The sequence below is a fragment of the Penaeus chinensis genome, chromosome 18 (genome assembly GCF_019202785.1).
Source record: "Penaeus chinensis breed Huanghai No. 1 chromosome 18, ASM1920278v2, whole genome shotgun sequence".
NCBI classification, from domain to species: domain Eukaryota; kingdom Metazoa; phylum Arthropoda; class Malacostraca; order Decapoda; family Penaeidae; genus Penaeus; species Penaeus chinensis.
The window spans coordinates 7,925,724-7,950,109 of record NC_061836.1 but is presented as its reverse complement, the minus strand read 5'-3'; the positions used below and the strand labels follow the sequence as shown (position 1 = coordinate 7,950,109).

General features: G+C 46.2%; 1 protein-coding gene across 5 annotated transcripts in view; it reads left to right on the top strand.

The window, feature by feature from the left end:
• Window positions 1-289: 289 nt before the first annotated feature.
• Window positions 290-24,386, top strand: part of LOC125034510 (zinc finger homeobox protein 3-like) — a 50,963-nt gene continuing 26,866 nt past the window's right edge. For all 5 annotated transcript variants that reach the window (XM_047626346.1, XM_047626343.1, XM_047626341.1 and 2 more), the window contains exons 1-2: window positions 290-926; window positions 22,377-24,386. The exon at window positions 22,377-24,386 is cut by the window's right edge and continues 1,175 nt beyond it. In XM_047626346.1, coding sequence (XP_047482302.1) covers window positions 22,432-24,386 — 1,955 coding nt within the window. In that variant the 5' untranslated portion in view covers window positions 290-926; window positions 22,377-22,431. The remainder of the gene's footprint in view (window positions 927-22,376) is intronic.

Below are 24,386 nucleotides of genomic sequence, written 5' to 3'. Positions count from 1 at the left end.
TTGCCCCTGGAGGAGTGGGGATTTATGATGCCGTAAAGTCCGGTGCGAGGCGCTGGTGGGGCGGCGGTGCCTGGGTGGTCCGGCCGGCGCTGGTGGCGGCCGTGGCTTCTGGGGCGACAGTGGCAGCGGCGGCGACGGTGTGATGGTCGCCGCCGCTAAGAGCCTCGTTTGCATACCGCGGAGGGGGGCGTGGCTGGGCGGCGCGGGGGGCGGGGCCAGGGGTGGGCGGCGGCCGCTCATTGGTCGAGGCGGCGGTAATTAGCAGCGGGGTCGGAGCGGGTCCGCCGCCTCCAGTCCGCCGCAGTTACTCGGAGCGGCCGCATGACAGTCCGCGCTCGGTGCTCGCTGAGGAACGTGTCTGGAAGACTGTAGAGTAGAGGTGTAGCGGCTAGTGTGAAGTTACGTAGGAGTAGCGCGAGCAGTGGTCGGCCGTGTGGGAGAGCGAGGCGGCAGCTGTGTGCTCAGTGTTGGCTGAGGAGTTGTGTGGTGTCGCGGGGCGCGCTTCCCCCCTGCGCCTCTCATTTCCATATGGGCGCCCCCCCCACGGGGAGGTGGCGGTGGTGGGCCAGCCCGCGCATACTCGCCGCCACATTTACCTACTAATTCTCGCCGAGGCGTCATTACTATGTGCAGACGGTGGGTGGCGGCCGCGGAGGTGCCACGCCAGTGATACTTGTGCATGTGGAGTGGTGGTTGTTGCCGCACAGTGTGGTGCTGTGGCGCATGGTGCTAGTGACGGGCCAGGCACGTGCAGCCTACCCAGTGGCACGGCCGGGCACGGGGGCGAGGCCACGCACATACCATCAGAACAAGAGAAGACAAGACGCGAGACAGGAACTTTGTGAGAGGGGCGTGCACTCACGTACCCAGCCCAGCCTCGGCTTGAGTATGAGGCACGGCCAGGCCAGGGACGATGTGGACCACAGGTAAGGCAGCCAGTGACACTTTGCACTTTGACTCAGTTAGGCACTTGTCAGCAGCGAGGGTGTATGTATCCGTGTGTTTTGTGTGTGTACTCTAGTGCGGCGCTGGTGCGTGTCGAGTCGGGCGTGGAGGGCGTCCGCCACTGGTGCCCTAGTGCCAACAACATCCGGTGGCTCTTCAGGCCTCCGTGTGCCGACGACTCATGTTTGGAAGCGAAAATGTAATTTTTTGGGACTTGTGCAAATCTCGACTCAGTCCTCGCCGATAGTCAGCTCAGTGATACGAATTCACATCATCTGAACCGTTGAAAAAATGCAAGTCTCAATATTTCCATGTTTTCACTCGCCTTGCAGTTTCCTCGCTCTTTTTCAAATTATATTTCACAAATAAGGATAAATTTCAGTGATCAAAAACTTTATGGTAATGAGGACCCGGGACGAATGTCAGTGTCCGGTTGTTTTGACACAGCGGTGATTAATTGTTCTTAATTTGTACATGTGAAAGTGCAGTTTACATTAGTGATACCGACCTCCTGACCATGAGTAAATAAATACGCTCTGCAAAATCTCCAGGAAATAAAATGGAGTTTTAGTCTTCATTTCACAGTAGTTCTCTCGCGCCAACGTCGGGCGAGAAAAAATGCAAAGTCCCCAAAAATGACGATCGGGTCGGAGCGCCGGTGCCATCCTGCGGGGGACAACACTTCCCATCTGGACAAATCCCCCGACTTGTTTTTAGCCGAGATGCTCCAGTGCGGCGTTTGAGAAAAGCACAAAAGTCTTGGGCGAAGGGAGAACTCTCCTACACCGGAAACCGCGATAGGTTAGCCAGTCATCTCCCAGCGCCAGTCTACGGACTTTACTTTTTGGCGCACAGTATCCTTCGCTAGGTCAAAGATTTTTTTCTCTTCGTAATGCCGGTCTTAGTACTTTACTTTTTTTTTCCGTTATTTGGCTTTAGGTCCGTCGTTCGTATGGGTTCGTAAGGAAATTAGGAAGGAAATATGATATTTTCTTTTTTACTTATTTCCGTGGCGTGTCTTCACCGAACTTGTCAGTCTTGAAAGTCGATGTGGGATTTTTTGGGACTTAGTTCCAGAAATGATAGACACCTCTTCCCTCCTTCCTTCCTTTCCCTCCCTCCTCCTCTCCCTCTCTTTCACTCTCCCTCTCTCCTCTATCCTCATGTAAACGGGTTAAGAGCGGGTCCACTCGGTAATTAGCTAATGGAGTGAAGCTTACTGCAGACTACAGAATGAGAATTTCCTACTGGCCCGTTTCATTTTATGTAATGGAAAAGTTGTTGAGGAAAACATGCATTCATTTAATTAGGCGAGTCTTCCCTATTTTTCCACTTTTATGATGGCAGTTGGGGAGAAGGCGTGGGGAGGTCTACTTGAGCTAGCTGGTAGATTTTCCCCTCATCGCAAGGGGAAAAAACAAGTCTTTGTCAAAAACTTAAAAAAAAAAAACGGAAGTAAAAAAAGATGGCTTGGATATTTTCCGTGGCGGAGAGGAAGAAGCATGTGACGATAGTTCATTTATCGCTGGCGTGTTGTTACTTAGAAACAGTCTGTGCCGCGAGTGTTGTTCTTTGCAGTCCTAGAGGAAATATCAGAGATTTGTCAGCAGCAGGTTAGGGAAAAGTGTCGATCGCAATTATGAAAGGAGTCGCAAGGAAAATGTTTAGAGTTTCGAGGAACCGAGTCGAAAGTAGTAGTTCAAGGCTAAGAGCAAATCATCTAATCAAAATCTATGTACTGTGTATTTTTCAGTACACAATTACAGTACATCCGTGATTCTTGATGGTGTGTTAGAATTGAAAATACTATAGCGTGGTCGAGTAAGACAGATGTGTACACGAAACACCTGTGCTCCGCTGTTGGGAACAGGTGTTGACAAATGTTCGCTGTTGATAGTGCAATACTCAGATGTGAAAACATAAGTAGCGTTTCGTTAAGATCAGTGTTCTGAATGTTGATAAATTTCATTCGTCTGCGACATGCGGAATTGTGCTTATAATTACAAGCATCCCTTTGTTGTGCAGAAGTTGTATGTAACACCATTGTGGTTGTTGCGAGTGTTGTTAGTGTTTGACAGCTGCACTCTATGCTTTGTTTAGTGTGCTTCTTTGTATCGTGTTAAATGTGCTTGTGATTTTTTTTTTTCGTTTTATGTCATTATTATTTTTATTTAGTGGCTGTGAAAAGTCTCTTCACAAAGACAGAGTTAGGATTTGTATTGCAGGAAAACTAAATCATAAGGAAGTGAATAGCTGTATATTAGGCTTCATAACTCATATTAAATATGAATTTGAATTATAATTTATATATATGGCAGTTTTATAATGGCAGTATTTTAACTCGTTTTAAAAGCAAGTGCTCAGGTTAAATTCAGTGAAATGAAATTTATCCAGAAAATTCCAGTCAGGCCATATGCACGTATATTACAGTCTAGTTGTATTTAGTATCTAGGAAAATTGTCCTTGGTGATTTCCCTACCATTCTGTTGCCCTCGCTGCCATGACAGCCGTCAGTCTCTGCCAGTCTGATAAGAAAAAGTCTTCTCTCTTCTCCAGGTCCTTTTATTACCAATACAAACAAATGGGTCTCTTAACACTTAACGTGGCGTCATCAGAACCGCTTTTGTTATCTCAGTGTGTTGTGTATTTATTTTCTTTTATTTTATAATTTTCCCTTCTTATTGTCCCTTTTTTTGTGTAATCTTGGAACACTTCTTTGTGTCAAGCAACCCGGTGGGGAAGTTCTTTCTCAGCAACGCATGAGGAGAAAGACAATGCATGTCAATGGGCTCTTGAGGCTGTTCTGTTCTGGCGATGATCTAATTGTTTCGAATCTGGCCTTTGCTCCGGAGTCTTTGATAATTATTATTTTTTTCTCGCTTCTTTGTGCAATGATAGTTTTGTTCCGTAAAGCTTTAGATGCTGAGGGAGTGAATTATGAGCGGAGAAACACAATGGGACAATTCAATGAACAGTAGGCTTAATTCATGCCAAAGAAGCTATTGTGTTGCATGCAAACAATAAGGAAAAAAAGCATTAAGACTTTATTCATTAAGATTGAAGGGAGTGACAGACCAGCACGCGGGGGAAGGATATAACTCACGCCCATCCCTGAAGAACAACAGGTTTTTGAACACAAGGACCGATCTAAGGGGCGGAGGAAGTGGAGGTGGAGGTGGAGGGGGGAGGTGAAGAACGATGACTTAATGCACTGGAAGACTTGGGCGTCGAGGAGGAGGTGGTGGCTCCTCTGGCAAAGTGGAGAGAGGGTTTCAAAGGGGGGGGCCAGGCAGGGTGTGGAACCTGAGGGGATTCGTGAATGATGGGTTGACATACAGAGAGAGAGAGATAGAGGATAGGGTTGTTGTAGAGGACGTCAATCTTGTGAGGGTGAGTAGCTGTCTATCACAAAGGGAAGGACAGTCTATCACTCGAAGGTTGGGGGAGAGAGAGAGAGAGAGAGAGAGAGAGAGAGAGAGAGAGAGAGAGAGAGAGAGAGAGAGAGAGAGAGAGAGAGAGAGAGAGAGAGAGAGAGAGAGAGAGAGAGAGAGAGAGAGAGAGAGAGAGAGAGAGAGGAGCCTTACAAAAAGTCGCCGGGATGAAGACGGGCGCGATGCCCCGTCTAAGTTCGGGTCTTTATGTCAAAAGTTGCGGCCAAAATAGCACATAATCTTCTAAAGCAATTTAGATTTTACGTGGAAGGTTTACTCTCTTGGTTATTTCCTTGTATTTTTTTAGCGTTTACATTTACTGTTCCATCTTTTATCATATAAAACAAAATACTTTTGAAAGAATTAGTTTATGTGCCTTTGTTTTTTCCCTTTTCTTTTTTGAGGGTATTTATAAGTGACATGATATAGATACATACATGCATGCATACTTACATTCATATATATATATATATATATATATATATATATATATGCATTTATGTATGTCTATCCATATATACATGTATGCTTGTAAGTAGGTACACACATGCCTGCATATGTGTGCACTTTATTTTCCTTTTGGAGATGCACCGTCACATCAAGCTTTTGTTTTCCTGGAGATTTACCATTTATATATTTTTATAACGATTTCCTGTCCTCAACCAAGGCTTTGTCACACAAGAGCTATTTATTTTCTGATCTGTGATAGAATATAGACGTCATTTCCGGAATATATATATATTTATATATATATGTATATATAAAAATATATATATAAATGTATTTATGTATATATATGGGATAATGTATGTTAATGACAACTTAAGGTTTCTTAGAATTGAGTCGGATGATCAGTATTCAAATCGAACGAAAATGTCGGTTGGAAATACCTTTTTTTTTTTGACCGAAAGGAATGGCCATTGCGATACCGCGGGAAATTAAGCTATTGCGGACATATTATTAAAGATCGGATCTTAGTAATTACACATATCACGGTAGACCAAATGGGAGACTTCCAGTTTGGAATGAAACCGATGATGATATCAGGACCAATGCTGAAATTGATATTAAAAATGCATTTGGATTAATATGAATATTCCGAACCCAGATAGAGAGAGAGAGAGAGAGAGAGAGAGAGAGAGAGAGAGAGAGAGAGAGAGAGAGAGAGAGAGAGAGAGAGATGTAAGAGAAGAAATGAAAAATAAAGAAAAGGAAAAATGAAGATAAAAAGAGCAATACAGCAACCCACGAGAGAAAAAAAAATGTATGTCATAATTTAGTGAATTTACTCCCTCTCTCTACATCTCTATATAGTGGGAGATAGTAGGGCCACCTTAGCATGCAGGGCCGTAGCTGCCCGTAAGGCATTTTTACAACGTTATAAAGTCCAACTCGGGCCTCTAGACGCTCCTGGATTTCCTTGTTCCTTTCGTCGTTTCCGTGGTTGTGTTTCTTCCCTTTCCTCCTCTCCTTTCTTCGTCTTTTGTTTATTCTTCATTTTTGTTTCGTCTACTTCCCATTTTTTTCTTGTTTTTCTTATTTTTCTCGTATAATGCTTCTACTTTGGCTTCTTGTGATCTTCCTGATTTTATGGTCTTTGCCTCTCATTTGTGTGAATATTATGTTTCATTTTATTTTGTTCTCTTCTGTTGGCTTATATTTTGGGTATTTTTGTTTTTATCTTGGTTCTCTTTCCCTCTCTTCTTTGTTTTCTCTCTCCCCCTCTTTGTCCTCTCCACTCTCCCTATCCTCTTCTTATCTCAACTCTCTCTCTCTCTCTCTCTCTCTCTCTCTCTCTCTCTCTCTCTCTCTCTCTCTCTCTCTCTCTCTCTCTCTCTCTCTCTCTCTCTCAAGAAAATAAATAAGCCCGATTAAGAAGAGAGAGAGAATGTGAGAAAGAGTTGAATAAGGATAAAGTAAAAAAAATAAAGGAGAGAAGAACACGCAATTTCCCTTTTACGATATACAGGAGCGAGTCGTTTTACATATGGTAATCGTGTCAGATAGGCTGTTCTCCGCATTTCCCTTTTTTTTAGTGGTCATGAGGTGAATGCAGCTCAAGGCCTATATTGTCTGGTGGACATGTACGGCTCTCGTCTGTGTCTCGCACTGGCACTGGCACTGGCGTCTCCTCTTCCTGGTATGACTTCTCTGTTGGTACTGCTGTTTTTGTTTTTCGTTTTTCTTGGTTTTCTTGGTTTCTTTTTTTCGTTTTCTTCTTTGTTTTTCTTTTGTGGGTTTCGATGATGAGACGAGACTATCGGGTAGAATGCGAGAGGGAGAGAGGGATGGGGATAGAGGGAGTGGTAGAGATGAGGAAACGTTTCGGAGGTCGTCTGTAAGAAAACGTTTTTGTTGTTGTTATTATTATTAAACGTTTTCATGATGTTTACTTTGGATCTGGTTTCACGTCCTGCGCGACGATGCTCTCCCTCATCTTCCACCCTCGCCCGCACGCCCGTCTACGTCTTCCAGCGCCTCCCTCACCCCTCTCCCCGCCCCCGCTCTCCCCCCTCCCCTCACACTCACGCACATACACCTCTTGACTCATCTTTCCTCCTTCCCCCCCCCTCCCCCACGCGCGCCCAGGGGACCGGCATTCACATTCACCCATTTCCTCATCCTCCGCTCCTCACGTGTGGGCGGGGGGGAGGGGGGTGTAGAACTTCACGCAAAACGTTGATCACGCACGCCCTCCCTCCCCCTCCCTCCGGCTCCCTTCGGCTCCCTTCGGCTCCCTCCCCCCTTCCTCGGTCTCTCCCTCCCCCGCCTCTCCCCGACCGCAGATTCGGTTTCCTCTCTATCGCCCTTCCTTCCTACATCCATCTCCCGCTCACGTTTCCCTCTTACCGTCCTTTCCTTTCTTTTCTCTCTCTCCCTATTTCCCTTTACGCTTTTCTTCCCGTTTCTCTCCCCACCTCCTCCTCCACTTGCTCGTCTTCCCCCTCCTCCCTTCCGCTACCCCTCCCCCCTCTCGCTTGGCGACCCAGCGTGACCTGACGCAAGAGAGAACGCTTTTTACACCTTATTGGTGTGTTCGTGTGTGTATCCGTGTCCGTGTGTACCCGCGTGCGTGTACACCTACCGTGGCGTGAAACCTTCATCGCTGACACTTTATTCTTTTCATTTTTTTAGTATTTATCCTGCACATCATTATATATATATATATATATATATATATATAAATATATATATTATGTACTAATATTCGGTTCGAGGGAAACCTTTCCTAATCGTCGTCGTGGAGGCGGATTTTTTTTTCTTTCTTTGGTCGCAGTCGTTCATTAACGTGTCCGTCTGTGGCTATCTTGCTGGCTGTAATTTTTATCGGTATCCGTTATTTATAGTGAGTCTTAGATAGCTATTACTGTCATTTGAGGGACCATGTGGTGGCGGCGAGGACAGCGGCGCGACCGACGTGTTACACTCTTGGGTTATTCATGCGCCGGGAACACCGCCGCCGCATTAAGCATTGGGCCATTTTATATAAATACATATATATATTTATTTATATATATATATATATATTTATATATATATGTATGTATATATGTATATATAATATGTATATTATATAATATTTATGTATATATATAATATATATATATTATATATATTATATATGTATATATATATATATATATATATATATATATATTTATGTAAATATAATGTGTATATATACTTTTTTTTTTTATGCGTATTTATATATATTTTATACATTCTCTCTCTCTCTCTCTCTCTCTCTCTCTCTCTCTCTCTCTCTCTCTCTCTCTCTCTCTCTCTCTCTCTATATATATATATATATATATATATATATATATACACACACACATATACATATACATATATACATACATATATGAAATATATTTATATTTATAATATATATATATATATATATATATATAAATAACTCTTTATACACACACACATATATGTGTATATGTATATATATATATATATATATATATATATATATATATATATATATGCATATATATATATATATATATGCATATATATATGTATATATAAATAAATATACATATGCACACATACATATATATATTTAATTATATACACAAATGCACACACACAGTATCCATGTACTCATACATGCTTAAATAGGATCTCGGGGCCAGTAAGAAATAGACAAGGAATCAAATTCGCCTCTTTTACACGCGAACGGCCGTAATGCGAACGGAATCCTCGGCAGGAGATAGCAGCGATAAGCGCTGGGGCGGCGGCGTGATAAGTCGTCTCCGCTCGCCCTTCCTTCGCCGGGCTGGAGTGAACGTTTTTTTTTTTTTTTATGAGTCATGGGTGGGATTATAGGTGTAGATAGATGTAGATGTTGGTAGATAGAGGTGCTGGTATGGTGGGGATGGGAGGGGTAGGTGTAGGTAAGGGTGGAGATAGTTGAGATGGGTATTTTTGTTTTCGATGTTTTTTCCCTGTCGATGTGGATGTGTGTAGGCGGCGATAGATATAGGTATGGGTGGTGATGAATATATAGAAATATGGAGATGCAATAGAGAAGTATATTTTTATTACTCAAAGATGTTAATGATCTTGGTAAATACAGATATAATGAGTCATAGACACACAAATACACAAATTGTTATTTATTTTATTTTTTTTGTAATAAGCAATTGCTTTTATTGTCTTTGTATTTATGTTATTTTTTTTCTTTTTACACTAATAGCCACATTGTTATCCCGCCGTTTCTCGCGCATATACTCGCATTTACCCCCCTCCCCCCTCCCGGCTTAATCTGAATGGGATGGCTGCTTATTACTTTCACGTGTTATCCAGCCTTTACTCCTCTACGACCGGGCTGTGCGAGCCACACTATTCCGCCATTGTGGGACCTGTTAGCATAAGTTCGCCTCCCCCCCCCCCCCTTTTCTCTCTCTCTCTCTCCCCTCTCCTCTCTCTCCCCTCTTCTGTTCTCTTCTCCTCCCATGCCTTGTGTTTCTTGCATTCCTTCTCCCACCTTCTTGTTTTTTTTATGATTTTTATTATTTGGATAGTAATATTATTATTAATATTGTTAATGTTATCTTTCTTATTTTTTCATTATTATTATTGTTGTTGTAGTTATTATTACTATTATTATTATTATTATTATTATTATGAATATTGTTAATATTGATATTAATATTATTAGTATTTATTTTATTATTGTTATTACTGTTCCTTTTTTTGTTTTTTATTGGTATTATATTGTTTTTATTGTTTATCCATATTATGATTTTTATTAATAAGGATGATATTTATTATTATTATTATTATTATTATTATTATTATTATTATTATTATTATTATTATTATTATTATTATTTCGGAGTTTCTTACCTCCCTCTTCCCCCACCTTTCCCTTCCTTCCGTAAACTCGATCCCCTTTTCCCCCTACCTTAACCCTTTTCCTTTCAATCCCCTTCCCCTTACCTCAACCCCCAATACTCCCCAACCTCAGCCCCTCCCCCCATCCCCCCATGAACCCCCATCCCCTTGCCTCCCCAACCTCACCCTTCTTCCCCCTACCCCCCCCCCCTCCTCAACCCCTTAGACGAGAGAGCAGGAGGACACGAGCGGCGAGTGTCGTGCGATGTCCTGTGTGTTTTGGCATCGAAGGGTGGGCGGGGAGGCGGGGTGAGTGGGCGGAGGAGTAGGCGGGCGAGTGGGCGGTCCTCGTGGGCGGTCCTCGTGGGCGGTCCTCGTGGGGTTTTCGCGTCGGAGGGGGGGGGGTGGAGAGAGGAGGTTTCATTCGTCGGAGGGGTATGGGTGGGAAGTGAGGGGGGTGGGGGTTGATGGGGATGGGCGTGGGGAGAGAGAAGAAGGGGATATGGGCGGGTGGGGTGGGGGGGGGCGGAGAATAAGTCTCGGTGTGGCACTGTTCTTCGACTTTGACTTAGATAGTGATTTCGGCCGGGTCAGTTGAGAGAAATTGATGGGGGGGGGGGGGGGAGTTAGAACCACGTGCAGTGCGTTTTTATCTGGGTTCGCTTACATTATTGTTATTATTGTTTGTGTTTTATCATTAATATTATCGTTACTGTTTCATTATTGTCATTTTTATTATCTTTATTGTAATCATTATTATTACTGATATCATTGTCATTATCATCATTATTATTTATTTCCATTAATTTTAGAAAAAACAGCAATAGTAGCATTAAGGTTATTTACAACTCTTAACATTACCCAAATTATCGCTCTACATTTTCTTTATTTACTTTTTAGTCTTTTTATCGACTTCCTCCGTGGAACTTCTCCGAAACCGGACGATTAAAACCACCGTTATATCCAAAATGTCCCCCGCTTTCCTCAGAAGCAATAAAACGCATTATGACTGATAATTTGAGAGATCGAGTACTCTCTCCCTCTCTCTCTCTCTCTCTCTCTCTCTCTCTCTCTCTCTCTCTCTCTCTCTCTCTCTCTCTCTCTCTCTCTCTCTCTCTCTCTCTCTCTCTCTTTCTCTCTCTCTTTCTCTCTCTCTCTCTCTCTCTCTCTCTCTCTCTCTCTCTCTCTCTCTCTCTCTCTCTCCCTCTCTCTCTCTCTCTCTCTCTCTCTAAGGTATAGAGGGAGAGAGGGGGAGACAGAGAAGTAGAGGATGAGAGGAAGGGAAAAAGTAGAAGAGTGTGAGGGAGAGACAGACAGACAGAGACAGAGGGAGAGAAAAACTAGCCACACGAGAAACTAGCCCCTATGTCCGCTGAGCACAGAGGCCGTAATGGCGTGTACATCGGCGCACGCATCTGTTGAAACGGCCATTATCGGATTGCATGCGGCTGACAAATTAAACTCCAAGAGTAATTTTGGTTTTAATAAGTGTTTATATATTCTTTTCTCTCCTGTGGCTTTGATTCATGGACAGTCTCCGAGATGACGGGAGGGCCAGTGGCTCTTCTTAATAGGCCTATAGGACAGTTCTTTTGTCATGGGGAGGTATCATTTTTATCGTAATTAATTATCAGTCATCTGTAGTTATGTTTGGATTGTATATATCGGCAAAGGTATGAGGCCAGCGGTAGAGGGAGACAGAATGTGCATGGTTTGGTTGTGTATACATACACATACATACATGCGTTCATATATATATATATATATGTATGTATGTATGTATGTATGTATATGTATGCATATATACATACACATGCACTTACATTTTGCATTAATTTAGGTGTTTTGTTTACCTGTTTACTTTATATCCCATGTGTAAATAAGTAAAATTTGCTGACAGATGGATGGGTTGGCAGCCAAATTTTTACTCCAATTATCGTGTTATATTTCTACCAATTCGACCATCATCGCGACGATGGTACGGGCTAGAAGGATACATCTACCAGCCTCCCCCTTCCCCCCTTTCGTCTGATAACCCCAACAACCAGGTGGCATAAGGGTGAGAATAGGCCGAAGGGGAAATAGAGGGAGGTTTAGAGAGGCGGGGGCGGCGGCGGAGGCGGTTGCATGACTCGTAGACATCCTGTTAAAATTTCTTTGACGAATCGAACCCTCTCTACCCCCGCCCCCTCCCCCATCACCCCTTCCCCCTCCTCCCCCATCTGTAGCCCCCCCTTTCTCTTTTTTCGTGTCGTTCAAGCGTTCGTTCGTGTTGGGGGAGGGGAAAAGGAGGGAGGGGAAAGGGGAGGTGAGAGAAGGAACGGGAACCGTGCGCGGAGACGGACGAACGAACAGGCGGACGAGCGGGAGGGAACGAGATGTCAACTTCGACATTGATTTTGAAGTTTGTCTTGTGATTATAGGGTTTAATAGGCCTTTTTTTAAACATGTGTAGGAGGGGGAGAGGGATAGCGATTGGGGGAGTAGAGAGAACATCGATTTTTTTTTAAATTCTCTCTCTCTCGAGTAAATGAGAAAAAAAATGTATAATGTTGGCCGGGAAAGGCTTAATTCGGTAAGAATGTGATCATCCGAAATCATTCATACACGTATAAACGCAGTTTAAACGTGTATAGTTATATTTGTGTATAGTTATATTTGTATTCATTCGCTATATCTTTTAGTTCAGAGATATGCTAATGCTAATCATAGGGTGAAAAAATGGCGGTCGACTAACTTGGTTTGACGCAATCGCTTCCAAGAAACGACATACACAGGCCCTACCACTTACATACACATCCGTAATGATCTAATACGACAGGGTGGCATAGGCACAGCCAAACAGGCGCTTAAAGGGGCCAGGCACGCACAAGCAGACACGGATACAGACACGAACAGACAGCCAGGCACAAACAGACAGCCAGGCACAAACATGCAGGCGCGGACGGCAGGTGGAGGCGGAGAGAGAAAGAGGAGAGGGAGAGGGAGAGGGAGAGGGGACGCCGTGAGGGGCTTACCGTGGTATTCATTCCCCTGATTATGGGTGAAGGTCGGTAGGGTAGGGGAAGGGCGTCGGGGGTAGTGGATGTGGGCATGGGATAGGGGAAGGGGTAAAGGATAGGGGTGGGAAGGGTAGGGAACATGGGTAGGGGATAGGGGAAATGGGCGGAAGTGTAGGGGAAGGTCACCGGTAGGGTTAGGGGAAGAGGGTAGGAGAGGTAAATAAAAAAACATACAAGGATAAAGATGAAATAAAGGAAACATTTTTGTTATATATACACAAACGGATGGAGGATTGGAGGCTCGAAGAAACGTGGGCCTTGTAGCAGATCCTTCGCCAGCCCCAAGAAGACAAGTTTTTCAAAATAGCGCGTGAAGATTAAGGATTCCGTTCTTGGAGTAGGAAAGGGGAAGGGGGGAGGGAGGAGAGGAGGGAGGGGGTGGAGAAAGGGGGGGTGGGGGCTTGAGACATTGCGGCGGGAAGATGGCGAAGGAGAGGTTGATGTGTCACCCGAACGGAAGTGGAGGTCGATGTTATAAAACCCGGTACAATTCGATTCCGCAGTCGGCTCATCAAGCAGAATTGGATGCCATAACGAATGGGGAGGGGAGAGAGAGAGAGAGAGAGAGAGAGAGAGAGAGAGAGAGAGAGAGAGAGAGAGAGAGAGAGAGAGAGAGAGAGAGAGAGAGAGAGAGAGAGAGTAATCAATTTGAAATACAAGAAGAGATAAATAGGTAGATAGATAAACAGAAGAGAGAGATCAAGACTATTCTGACGTCCTCTCCTTCCGTGGCGACGAGGCCGGCCAGACTCGGCGGGCAGGTTTTGTAAAATGGTTGAATTGACAATCGAAAATGGATTCGGATGTCAACGTCGGTGCACAGCCGCTCTCCTACGCTCGATTCCGACGGGAAACCAACACGCAACATATTGCAATTGCAAGTCTTCTTATCACGTCTCAAGGTTGAGTATGAAAACATCAGTCCCAACGGCATTCAAGCCTTGCTTATCCGATCCTTGACAGTACGACAACGCTTCCTTCGCTCAGACAAACGAATGTCGGCTCACCGCGGCCAGACGTACGAGGTCGCCGCGTTAATGACACGTCATAGAATAATTACCGCAGGCCCATCACTTTAATTATCATCTCTGCGTACACGAGTCTGTTTCTCTCTCGCTCTCTCTCTGCTTTCCCTCTCCTGTTCCTCCTTCTCCTCCTTTACACCTCGATCGCCAGCTCAACTCGGGTGTGTTTGTCCTGTGCCAAAAGGGCTTTTATCGACTTTCTCGGTGTGTGCATGTTTATACCGCGGGCCTGAGGTGCTCTGGGCATGGGGATCCTTGGATTGGGTCTGGGCTCCTTTGGTGGGGCTCTGGGTATGCTCTTATATGCTCTTATATGCTCTCTCTCTCTCTCTCTCTCTCTCTCTCTCTCTCTCTCTCTCTCTCTCTCTCTCTCTCTCTCTCTCTCTCTCTCTCACTCACTCACTCACTCACTCACTCACTCACTCACTCACTCACTCACTCACAATCACACACACACACACACACACACACACACACACACACACACACACACACACACACACACACACACACACACGTTTATCTATATATATATTCATATATTCATATCCACATACACGTCCATCCACTACATACACATTAGAGTATATACTCGTGCCTTCCTTCCTTGTCTGTCTGTGGCTTCGCTGGCCTCCTCCCCAGCGGCGTGTGCGTCTGTCCGTGCAGCAATATTGTCTCCCACAGCAAGCCATTAACAACCCTTCCATCCAGCGAGAAAATCACCCTATAATTCCGCCGTGGTTGCCCTTGCCACTTGCCAAAAGCATCATTCGCCCCAAACGAGATTTTAAGAATAAAGGGAAAGCAACTTCAGCCACAATAAAGTAGTTACAAATGTTCTTTTTTTTTTCTTTTTTTTTTTTTTTTTTCTTCTTCTTCTTCTTCCTCCGGGCTCCTGCTCCTTAGCCCTTTCTCTGTCTACTCTATTCCCCTTCCCCTACCCCTCCGGACCACCTTGGGGAAAAAGATGTCATCGCCGCTTCTATGCCATCGAGAACTTTACCCCCCCCCCCCTCCCTTCCCTTTCCTTCTCTTCCCCTTGATCACACAAGCTCCACCTCATCTTCCCCCTCCTTGGCCTCCTGTTCCTCCTCCTCCTTCCTCCTCCTCCTCCTCCTCCTCCTCCTCCTCCTCCTCCTCCTCCTTCTCCTCCTTCTGCTCCTCCTCCTCCTCCTCCTCCTCCTCCTCCTTCTCCTCCTTCTCCTTCTGCTCCTCCTCCTCCTTCTGCTCCTCCTCCTCCTTCTGCTCCTCCTCCTCCTCCTCCTCCTCCTCCTTCTCCCCCTCCTCCTCCTCCTCCTCTTCTTCCTGCTCCTCCTCTACGAACGAAAGAGAGAGAGGGGGGGATAGTGAGGGAGGGAGGGAAAGGAGGGAGAAAAAGTCTAGGGATGTTGTACGCCATACCTCGGCCATTTTAAAGCGCCGGGCTAATATCATTTGTGTTGGCATGACAACAGCACAGCTACCCGCGGAGAGGCCGGTCCCGGGGTGCTGACTTACGATAATTTTCACAATTCTTTGATTGGGGAAGGGAGGTTTTACCCCTCCCGTGGACTGTGTTTTTCCCCCCTTTCGAGTGGGGGAGGGTGGGGGAGTTGGGGAAAAGAGGGAGACGCCAGGCTGGTTCGGCTGTCGGAAGGGGGAAGGGGGAGGGGAGGGACGTGTAGGGTGTGGTTGAACTATTCAACGGGGGTGTTTTGGGCTTCATAAAGTGGTGCGGTTCTTATGTCTTGTGCCCCCCCCCCCACCTCACCCTCACACCCGCCCCCGCATTTTCTCCCTTACCCCCTTTTTCCCCATCCCTTCCCCCCCCCCCCCCTGTTCTCCTTTCTTTCTCAAAGGCGAAGGAGACGAGATGGGGGATTGTAGATCTATCGGCGGCAAGAGTAATTGAGTTGAGGAATATCGGTCGGCGTCCTCGAGAAACGAAGCCGCGCCATTATTCATCTCGGCCATATCTCTCTCGAGCAACAACCCGGGAGATTATTATACGAATCCTCCGCCGCCGCTTGTGGCTTAAGCGGGCGGAGTTTACACGCCAAGCCTCTTCATCTCGCGATTTTCCTCCATTTTCCCCCGCGAAAGGACAGTCGGATTTGTCAGTGCGATTCGAAAAAAAGGCGAAAGGTGTATCGGCGAGGATGTGTTCGCACGTGTTGGCCAGAGGAAAGGGGGCGTCGGAGAGTCAGCCGCACGGAGCGAAGGAAGTCAAACGTGCACGGATTCGCAGGCGGGCCGCGGGGGCTGGGTTGCCGACGGCCTCAGACGGAAGATACTCGACACAACACGCTGCTTGATAACCGAACGGAGGGAGGGGGAAACACACGCCCTCGCACGCACGCACGCACGCACACACGCTAGAACACAAGAACACAACACATAAAATAAACATACACATAAGTTCCAGGTCTTGCCGTATGAGAGAGAGAGAGAGAGAGAGAGAGAGAGAGAGAGAGAGAGAGAGAGAGAGAGAGAGAGAGAGAGAGAGAGAGAGAGTGAGAGAGAGAGAGAGAGAGAGAGAGAGAGAGAGAGAATTCTAGTTTTTGACACTGTAGTGATGTAAATATAAGCGTGTTTTCTTGCATTTGTTTTTTCGTAATACATTTAGTAATTTTTATATTTTTTAAGTTTCCCCTTTTTTCAAGAATTGTCATTTGAGTTATTTTTCCGTGCGGTCGGTCGAGAAGAGAGAGGGAGGGAGGGAGGGAGGAAGGGAGAAGGAGAAGAGCGGAGAGAAAGAGAGAGAGAGAGAGAGAGTGAGTGTGTGAGGGTTATGGAAAATGGTTTTATCGATGATAACGACGGAGGGAGGGAAAGGGGAGGGGGGAGGGGTAGAGGGGGAAGGGCGCTGACTCGGGTGTCTCCTTCGTCCCCCACACTTCAGTCTTGCAAGATTTTTCTTCTTCTTCTCTTCCTCCTCCTCCTCCTCCTCCTCCTCCTCCTCCTCCTCCTCCTTCTTCTTCTCAATATTCCGGTTAATATTTGTATGTCGATCTTGAGTGTTTTATTTTATTTATTTATTTATTTTGTGTATTTATGCGTGAAATATGTTCATGTAGGTGGATGGATAGATGGATAGAGGGAGCGAGGGACATGTAGAGCCTCATTATTCGTTAGTTTATTAAATTAATTGGGCATTGAAGCACCGGCGGAACTGCTTCCCGTCTGGCAATTCATCATCGCAATTGCTTCCTCTCTTTTTACTAATCTTCTCTCCGTTCGCATCCCGTCTCTCTTCTCCCGTCCCCCTTCCCCTCTCACTCCTCCTCCTCCTCCTCCTCCTCCTCCTCCTCTCCCCGCCTCACGCCTCTCTTCATACTCTTACTCTCTTTTCTTCTGTCTATTTCCTCGCCGTTCTTTCGCGTGGATTTTTTTGTTGTTGTTGTCTGTCACCGTGTTTTCCTTGTTTATCTGCCTCGTCCTCTCCCCTTTTCTCTTTTGTCCTTTTTCTTCCCTCCTTTGTCCTGCCTTCCTGTCTCCTCTGCTTCCATTCTTCCTCCTTCTTTCCCTTATTTTCCTCCTTTTCTTTCCTTCTCACCCTTCCTCTTTTTACTCCTCTTATTCCTTCTTTCCTTCTCTCCCTCTCTCTCTTTGCCTCCTCTTCCTTCCTCTTTCCTTCCCCCCCTTTTTATTCTTCTCTTCTTCTCCTCTCATTCTCTTCTTCTCCTCTCTCATTCTCTTCCTCTCCTCTTTTCTTCTTCCCTCTCATCCTCGCCTACGTCATGGCGTCTCCAGGGCGATCTGCAGAGACTTAATCCTAATGCGCTTACTTGTAGTACTTTAGGCGTAGGATATTATCTGATTTTTTTTTTTTTTTCTCGTCTTCCTTTCTCTTCCTTCTCTGCCTTTAGCTCCTCCTCTTTCTTTTCTCTCTCTTTCTTTCGCTTTCTCTGTCTTCATTCTCTCTGATTTTTTTTTCGTCTTCCTTTCTCTTCCTTCTCTGCCTTTAGCTCCTCCTCTTTCTTGGCTCTCTTTCTTTCGCTTTCTTTGTCTTCATTCTCTCTTTCTGTTTTCTTCAGCCGCGAAGGAAGATTAGGAAAAACAAAACGAATTAGGAAATAAAAGTTTCGTTCTTGGTGGCTAAACGACAGCTCTTATTATTCCCGTTTCATTATCATTAATAAACGCTCGCGAGATGGAGATATTTTCTCGCAAATATCGGTGTGGCGGCGACAGGAGAGGAGGAGGTTCCAGCGTCCGTTGCGAGAAGAGAGGAATATTATGCTAATTAGGATGATGGTCATTATGATTGTTAATTGTGTTTTGTGTATTTATGTTTTTATTGGGGGATGGGGGACGCTCGTTAACACTTGATCATTTTTTGTTGTTTTTTATTTATTTATTATTTTATGTATTTATGTTAGTTAGTAATATTGTTTTTTATTACTGATATTATTATTAATATTATTATTATTACTACTGTGATTATTAGTATTAGAAGTCTTAGCATTACTTTATTTTAATTTCTTTGGCGGGAAAATTTCACGATCGGATTCGATTGAAAAATAATCATAGACGATTTGAATAAGAAATAGACCCTGAAAAGTTTTATGTATATTTATATCACCTGTTAAATATCGTTTTTACATTTTACGACGGTGTGCCATTCGCTTTGAGATCACTCGCCGACAATTTTGATTACATCTGCAATGCCTTCCATCATTTCTACGGTCCAGTTCTACTTTTTTTTTTTTCTACTGTCATCATTCTAATACGTGTTCGTTATTATTACTTCTATGTCGTTATTTTCCTTGTCTTCTGTTGCTAGTCTTTGTCCTAATTTTCTTCTGTTTCTTGTTTTTGTATCTTCGTTAATGTCTGTTTCTACTTCATCGTCGTCTTCTTCTTCTTCTTCTTCTTCTTCTTCTTCTTCTTCTTTCCCCCGCTTTTCTTCTTCTTTTTCTCCCTTTCCTTCTTCTTCTTCTCCATTTTTTCTTCCATGTACGTATCCATCGCCAAAGGAGTATTTATATAAGAGATGCTTATCGCCTTTGCTGTCAATTGTAGCCTCTATAGATGACTTTCGTGCTGCAGTTGCAAGGGGGGAGATAATGCAACGTCACTAAGCTTGAGTGGAGCAAAAAGCGACGCTGAATTAAGATCTCAAGATTATTTGAGCTCTTTATAGAACTAATTAAAGTCTCACGTCGTTTCAAATAAGCCTTTGCTGGACTTCGGCTGCTGCCAGATTCTTATCGTGATTTTATTAATATAGATTTTTGGATTTTTTTATTTTATTAATTATTTAGGAGGGGGAGAGAGAGAGAGAGAGAGAGAGAGAGAGAGAGAGAGAGAGAGAGAGAGAGAGAGAGAGAGAGAGAGAGAGAGAGAGAGAGAGTGTGTGTGTGTGTGTGTGGGGTGTGGGGGGGGTATGTGTGTGTGTATGTATGTATGTATGTATGTATGTATGTATGTATGTAATATCAGTCCTTATTACGTTTCGATAAATTTCTCTCTCAATCTTTCTCTAACTTTCGCTCTTTCTCTCACTCTTAAACACTTCACCCGCTTAATGGCGTAACTCTTCAAACAAAACAAGTAAATCTTTGAATGCGAATCGCTCTCCGGTCTCTCATGTGATGGCTTAATTGCGATTGTGAATTCCGTGATTGACACCGGAAGCCGAGCCAGGAACAATAGGCCTAGGGAACGCCGGTAAATTTGTGATTTCACGGCCTAAACGGGGAAGGATCTGGCGTTTTTTTAGGAACAAGGTTACTGTTGTCTCGTGTTTGATTCTGTTTGTTTATCCTTTGTCATTTGTTTGTTTGTTTTTTTGCGTTATTTATGTGTTTATTTATTCGTTTAGCTTTTTTTTTCGGTCTTGGTCTGTTTTTTTTTCTTCTTTTTTTTTGCGTTTGTTTTGCCATTTTCGTTGATTTAGATTTGTTTGAATATAATGTCTTTTTGTTTTGTTTTGTTTTTCGTATGTAATGAATATAAATACGTTCGTTTTCGATCCTTGCGATTAATTGTTGACGGAAGGCGCCGCTAAAGTAAATACATCGCTTCCCGCTCGATGTTAGTGCTCCTTCGTGGTAAAAAAAAATGGCTAATGGTCAATGGTTTTCGTTGTGCGTTCCGTAAATCCGAGGCTACGGCGGCGCGGATACCGGCTTCGAGTTACAGGGGGATATGGATACAGCAGCGGCGGGTATTTTGAGTAAACAGCCGTCACTGCCGCCTGCACGGGACCTCGTGTGTGGGTGTAATTATGATCGTGTGCGGAATCATGTGATAGATCGTAAAATAGGGAGGTGAGGAGGGGAAGGAGGGGGGAGGGACGCGGGAGGGGGTAGGGTGTGGTCCAACAGCACTTTCCTTGCCTTCTTTTTCCTTTCCCCTTTCTCTTTTCCCCTTCTCTTGCCCCTTCCTCTTCCCCGTGTCATTCCCCTTCTTCTTATCTTTCCCCTTCCCCTTCCCCTTCCCCTTCCCCAGCCCCTACTCGCCCCCCCCCTTCCCCCCACTCACGGATTATCTCTTAATGCATGAATATCCCTCTCTCACTTTTTGTTTTTCGCTATCGGTTTCCCCTTTCCCCTTATCCTGTTTCTCTCTTCCCACGCTACCTCCGCCACGCCCCTTTCCCTTTTCTTTTTTTTTCTTCCTCTTCCTCCTCGTCCTTCTCTTTTCCTCTTTTCCTCTTTCTCTACTTCTCCTTCATCTTCCTCTCCACTTATTATTATTTTTATTTTTCCATTTTTTCTTCCTCTTCCTCCTCGTCCTTCTTCTTCCTTCTTTATCTCTCTTCTTCGCCTACCTCTTCCTCCTCTTCCTCCTCTTCCTCGCGTGGTAGTAACGACTTCTGATTTATTGGGCGAGTGTCCCGCGGACCCCCCCCCCCCCCCCCGCGCGGTCGCCTTTGTAGAGCACCCACAGGCAAGTCCCGCGGGCAGTGAGGGCCTATATACCTGCGGTTCACGCCCTGGCAGGTGCGGACGGGGAGAGCGGCCAAGAGGGTAGGAGAAGGGGAGTCAAGGTAGAGCGGAGGAGGAGGAGAAGGAGGAGGAGAGGAAGAAGAAGAAGAAGTTGAGGAAGAGGAAAAAAGGTGGCGGCGACTTGGATGGTTGGCGGGTTGCTTGCGGGTGCGGGCGATTTCTGAGGCAACAAGTCAAGTGTGTGTGTGTGTGTGTGTGTGTGTATAGAGATGGATAGATAGATATAGATACACATATGGATATAAATACATACATACTTATATATATATATATATATATATATTTTGTATATACATATATACGTGTGTGTTATTTATAATGTATATATGTTTGTATGTATTTATGTATATGCATATGTATACACACATAGACTCTTGCTGTATTTATTTCCATAAATAATACACGAACTCGGTTAAAGAGCGAGACATATATTTTTATAACCGCATATATATTTTCCCCGTTCATTATCATTTTAAAGTGGTGCCCCTCGGCCAGGCGGGCTTTGTTCTCGGGTTGCTCGCTGTTGCATCTTGCAGGATACACGTGCAAAGCGCCGCTTCCACCCGACATTAAAACTCTCCGAACGCCGGCTGTCGGAGCGTCGGCGCTGGTCGGGGTCGGTCGGGTCGGTGAGGGTCGGTGTCGGGCCGATTTCGAAACTGCAATGTTCGGGCGGGGGGGGGGGGGGGAGGCGTTTATGACGAAAACACCAACACAATTACAAATGATGATGATAATGATGATTAAAAGAATATGATGGTGATTGATATTAATTACTTTATCAAAAATGAAAGTGATGACACGGGACAAAAGCAGGAGTAGTTAGTAATAGTAATGATGCTAATGGTAATACTATCACCGAGTCACGTGACGAGCCACATTATCTACTCTACCGTCGGCTTTTCCCTCCAGACGGGCAGGGCTTCGCGTTAATGATCGACCGGTTGCGAATGATAATAAAGGTATGAGAAGAAATAGAGAGAGAGAAAGAGAGAAAGAGAGAAAGAGAGAGAGAGAGACGAAGGACAGTCGCCAAACTGGACTTAAGGAAACGGTAACTATAGTCGAGCTTAAACCGGCCTGGGAGAGGCGTATCAGCTTGGAGAATCAGTGGTGTTGAGACTAGGCTACGGAGCGCGACGCACCTGGAGTCTGGGGTAATGTGAGCAATATGATAGGACTGTTGTGCCGCTCTCTCTCTCTCTCTCTCTCTCTCTCTCTCTCTCTCTCTCTCTCTCTCTCTCTCTCTCTCTCTCTCTCTCTCTCTCTCTCTCTCTGTATTTCGTTTGCTCTTTTTTTCTTTCATTGGCACCTCGCACTTGCGTGTGTGTGTTTGCGTGCGTGAATGTGGTCGTGGGCGGGTATTGTGTTATTGCTTGCGTGTTGGGGGATAAGGGGAGGGGTAGGGGGTGAAGGCCGCTCTTGCAGCGGTGAAGGCGTTGTGTTGCTTTGAAAATTTCCTCGGTGCTTTTGTGAGGTTCCTGTTCTGTATTTTTATTGCCTTGTATTACTTTCATAAAATGATCATGCTCTTAACGCAGGGTTGTGGTATAGCGGGTACAATTTACTGTTATCTAGAGATAAGGAATGTGTGCGACCACTATTAACGCGTGCTGTTTCTATCCTCAGATGGTGCGTGGAGGTTGAGGGCTGTGACTAGCGGAGGCGCCGTGTCCGTGCCGCCATGCCCGGAGAGGAGCTGGGAGAGCCGCCTCTGAAGGGATGCCCCCCGGCCCCCCCACACCCTCCCACTGAACCTCAAGAAGCCCCTAGCCAGACGCAGCAGCAAGACCCTCCGACTATGAGTCCTGAGGACGCCCCCTCTACCTCCCCCCTGGCGGGCGAGGAAGGCCCAGGGCCCCTGCCGCAACAGGGCCCCAACGCCACCTCCTCGTCGTCGTCGGCGTCGTCCGCGTCGCCGCCAGCGACATTCAACTTGACGTGCATGACGTGCCACACGCATTTCACGTCGGCGGAGCAGTACACGCGGCACCATTGCGTCGCGTCGGGAGCCGCGCAGGACGCGATGAACGAGTCGTCGAGTGACGTGGAAAAGTTCGACGGGAAGATCGTGTACAACCCCGACGGGTCGGCCTACATCATCGACTCGGAGATGAGCGACGACGACGGCGTGGCGGGGCTGGAGCTGCCGCAGCACGAGGGCTCCATCGTGGACTCCCCGCGGCACCCGCTCTCCTCCACCGCCGCCCCCACCATCCCCACCATCGCGAACGCCATATACGTCACGAAGAACCCCGCCTTCTATACCGCCCTTTACGGTCAAACCTTCACCTCGCTAATCCAGGAAAACAAAGTTCCTGACGTTCCCATTGTTCACAACTACAGGGTCTTTACCGTTGGTGATAAAGACAGTGAAAATGAATGTAAAGACAGTGATAACAAAAATGATAGTTCCAGTGAGAAAACAAAACTTCCATTATTAGACTACTCGCAAGTTCCAATTAAACCTATATTGATGTGTTTTGTATGTAAGTTGTCTTTTGGATATGTTAAATCTTTTATTGCCCATGCGATGGGCGACCATAGTGTAGTGCTACTGGATGAGGAAAGGGACCTTTTGGCGTCAAAGAACGCTTCGGCCATCATCCAGTGTGCGGGCCGGGAGAAGGAGCCGCGAGTGTCGTTCCTAGAGCCAGTGACGCCCCCTAGTGCTAGCAGCAGCAGCAGTAACAACTGCGGCAGCAGCAGCCAGCACGGGGACTCCCTGGCCACCCTGCTGCCCTCCGGGGCTCCCAGCGGCCCTTCCCCCAGCCCGCAGCCCGCCAAGGCCGCACACAACAACGACGACCACCAGGACCTCGCCGAGGACGATCATAATACACCTGTCAAACGTGAGATGACCGACTTCTATGACTTAGTCCGTCAGCAGCAGCAACACCAGCAACAACAACAGCAGCAACAACAGCAGCAGCAACAGCAGCAGCAACAGCAACGGGCAGACCCCTTCGCTGCTCCCCAGCATCCGGCTGCTGTTCGGACGCCCGACCTGAGCCGCAAGTCGCCGATTTCTGCCCTGGGCGCCAACGGCCGCGCGTCCGTGTCGCCCGTGACCTCGATGTCGCCCACGAGCTTCTCGCCGCTGCAGTCTCCGGTGACGCAGCTCACCGGCACTGTCATCGGCGCCTGCCCCGAGCACATGAGTGGCCGACCGCAGGGCGTCAGCTGCGACAAGTGCGACCTGATCCTACAGCAGTCGCGGACGTTAGGAGGGCAGATGGCGTTCATGCACTCGCGCAACTCCTGCAAGACGCTCAAGTGCCCCAAGTGCAACTGGCACTACAAGTACCAGGAGACGCTGGAGATCCACATGAAGGAGAAGCACCCGGAGAACGAGTCCACCTGCATCTACTGCCTGACGAACCAGCCGCACCCTCGCCTCGCCCGCGGGGAGACCTACACCTGCGGCTACAAGCCCTACCGTTGCGAGGTGTGCAACTACTCCACCACCACCAAGGGTAACCTCTCCATCCACATGCAGAGCGACAAGCACCTCAACAACATGCAGGAGCTGCAGAACGGCGGCATGCCCAACCTGGACGGCTCGCAGGCCCTCACGTCGCAGCAGCAGAGCCCCTCCGGCAGCATCTACTCGGCGCCCAAGACGCCCACGCCCTCCAC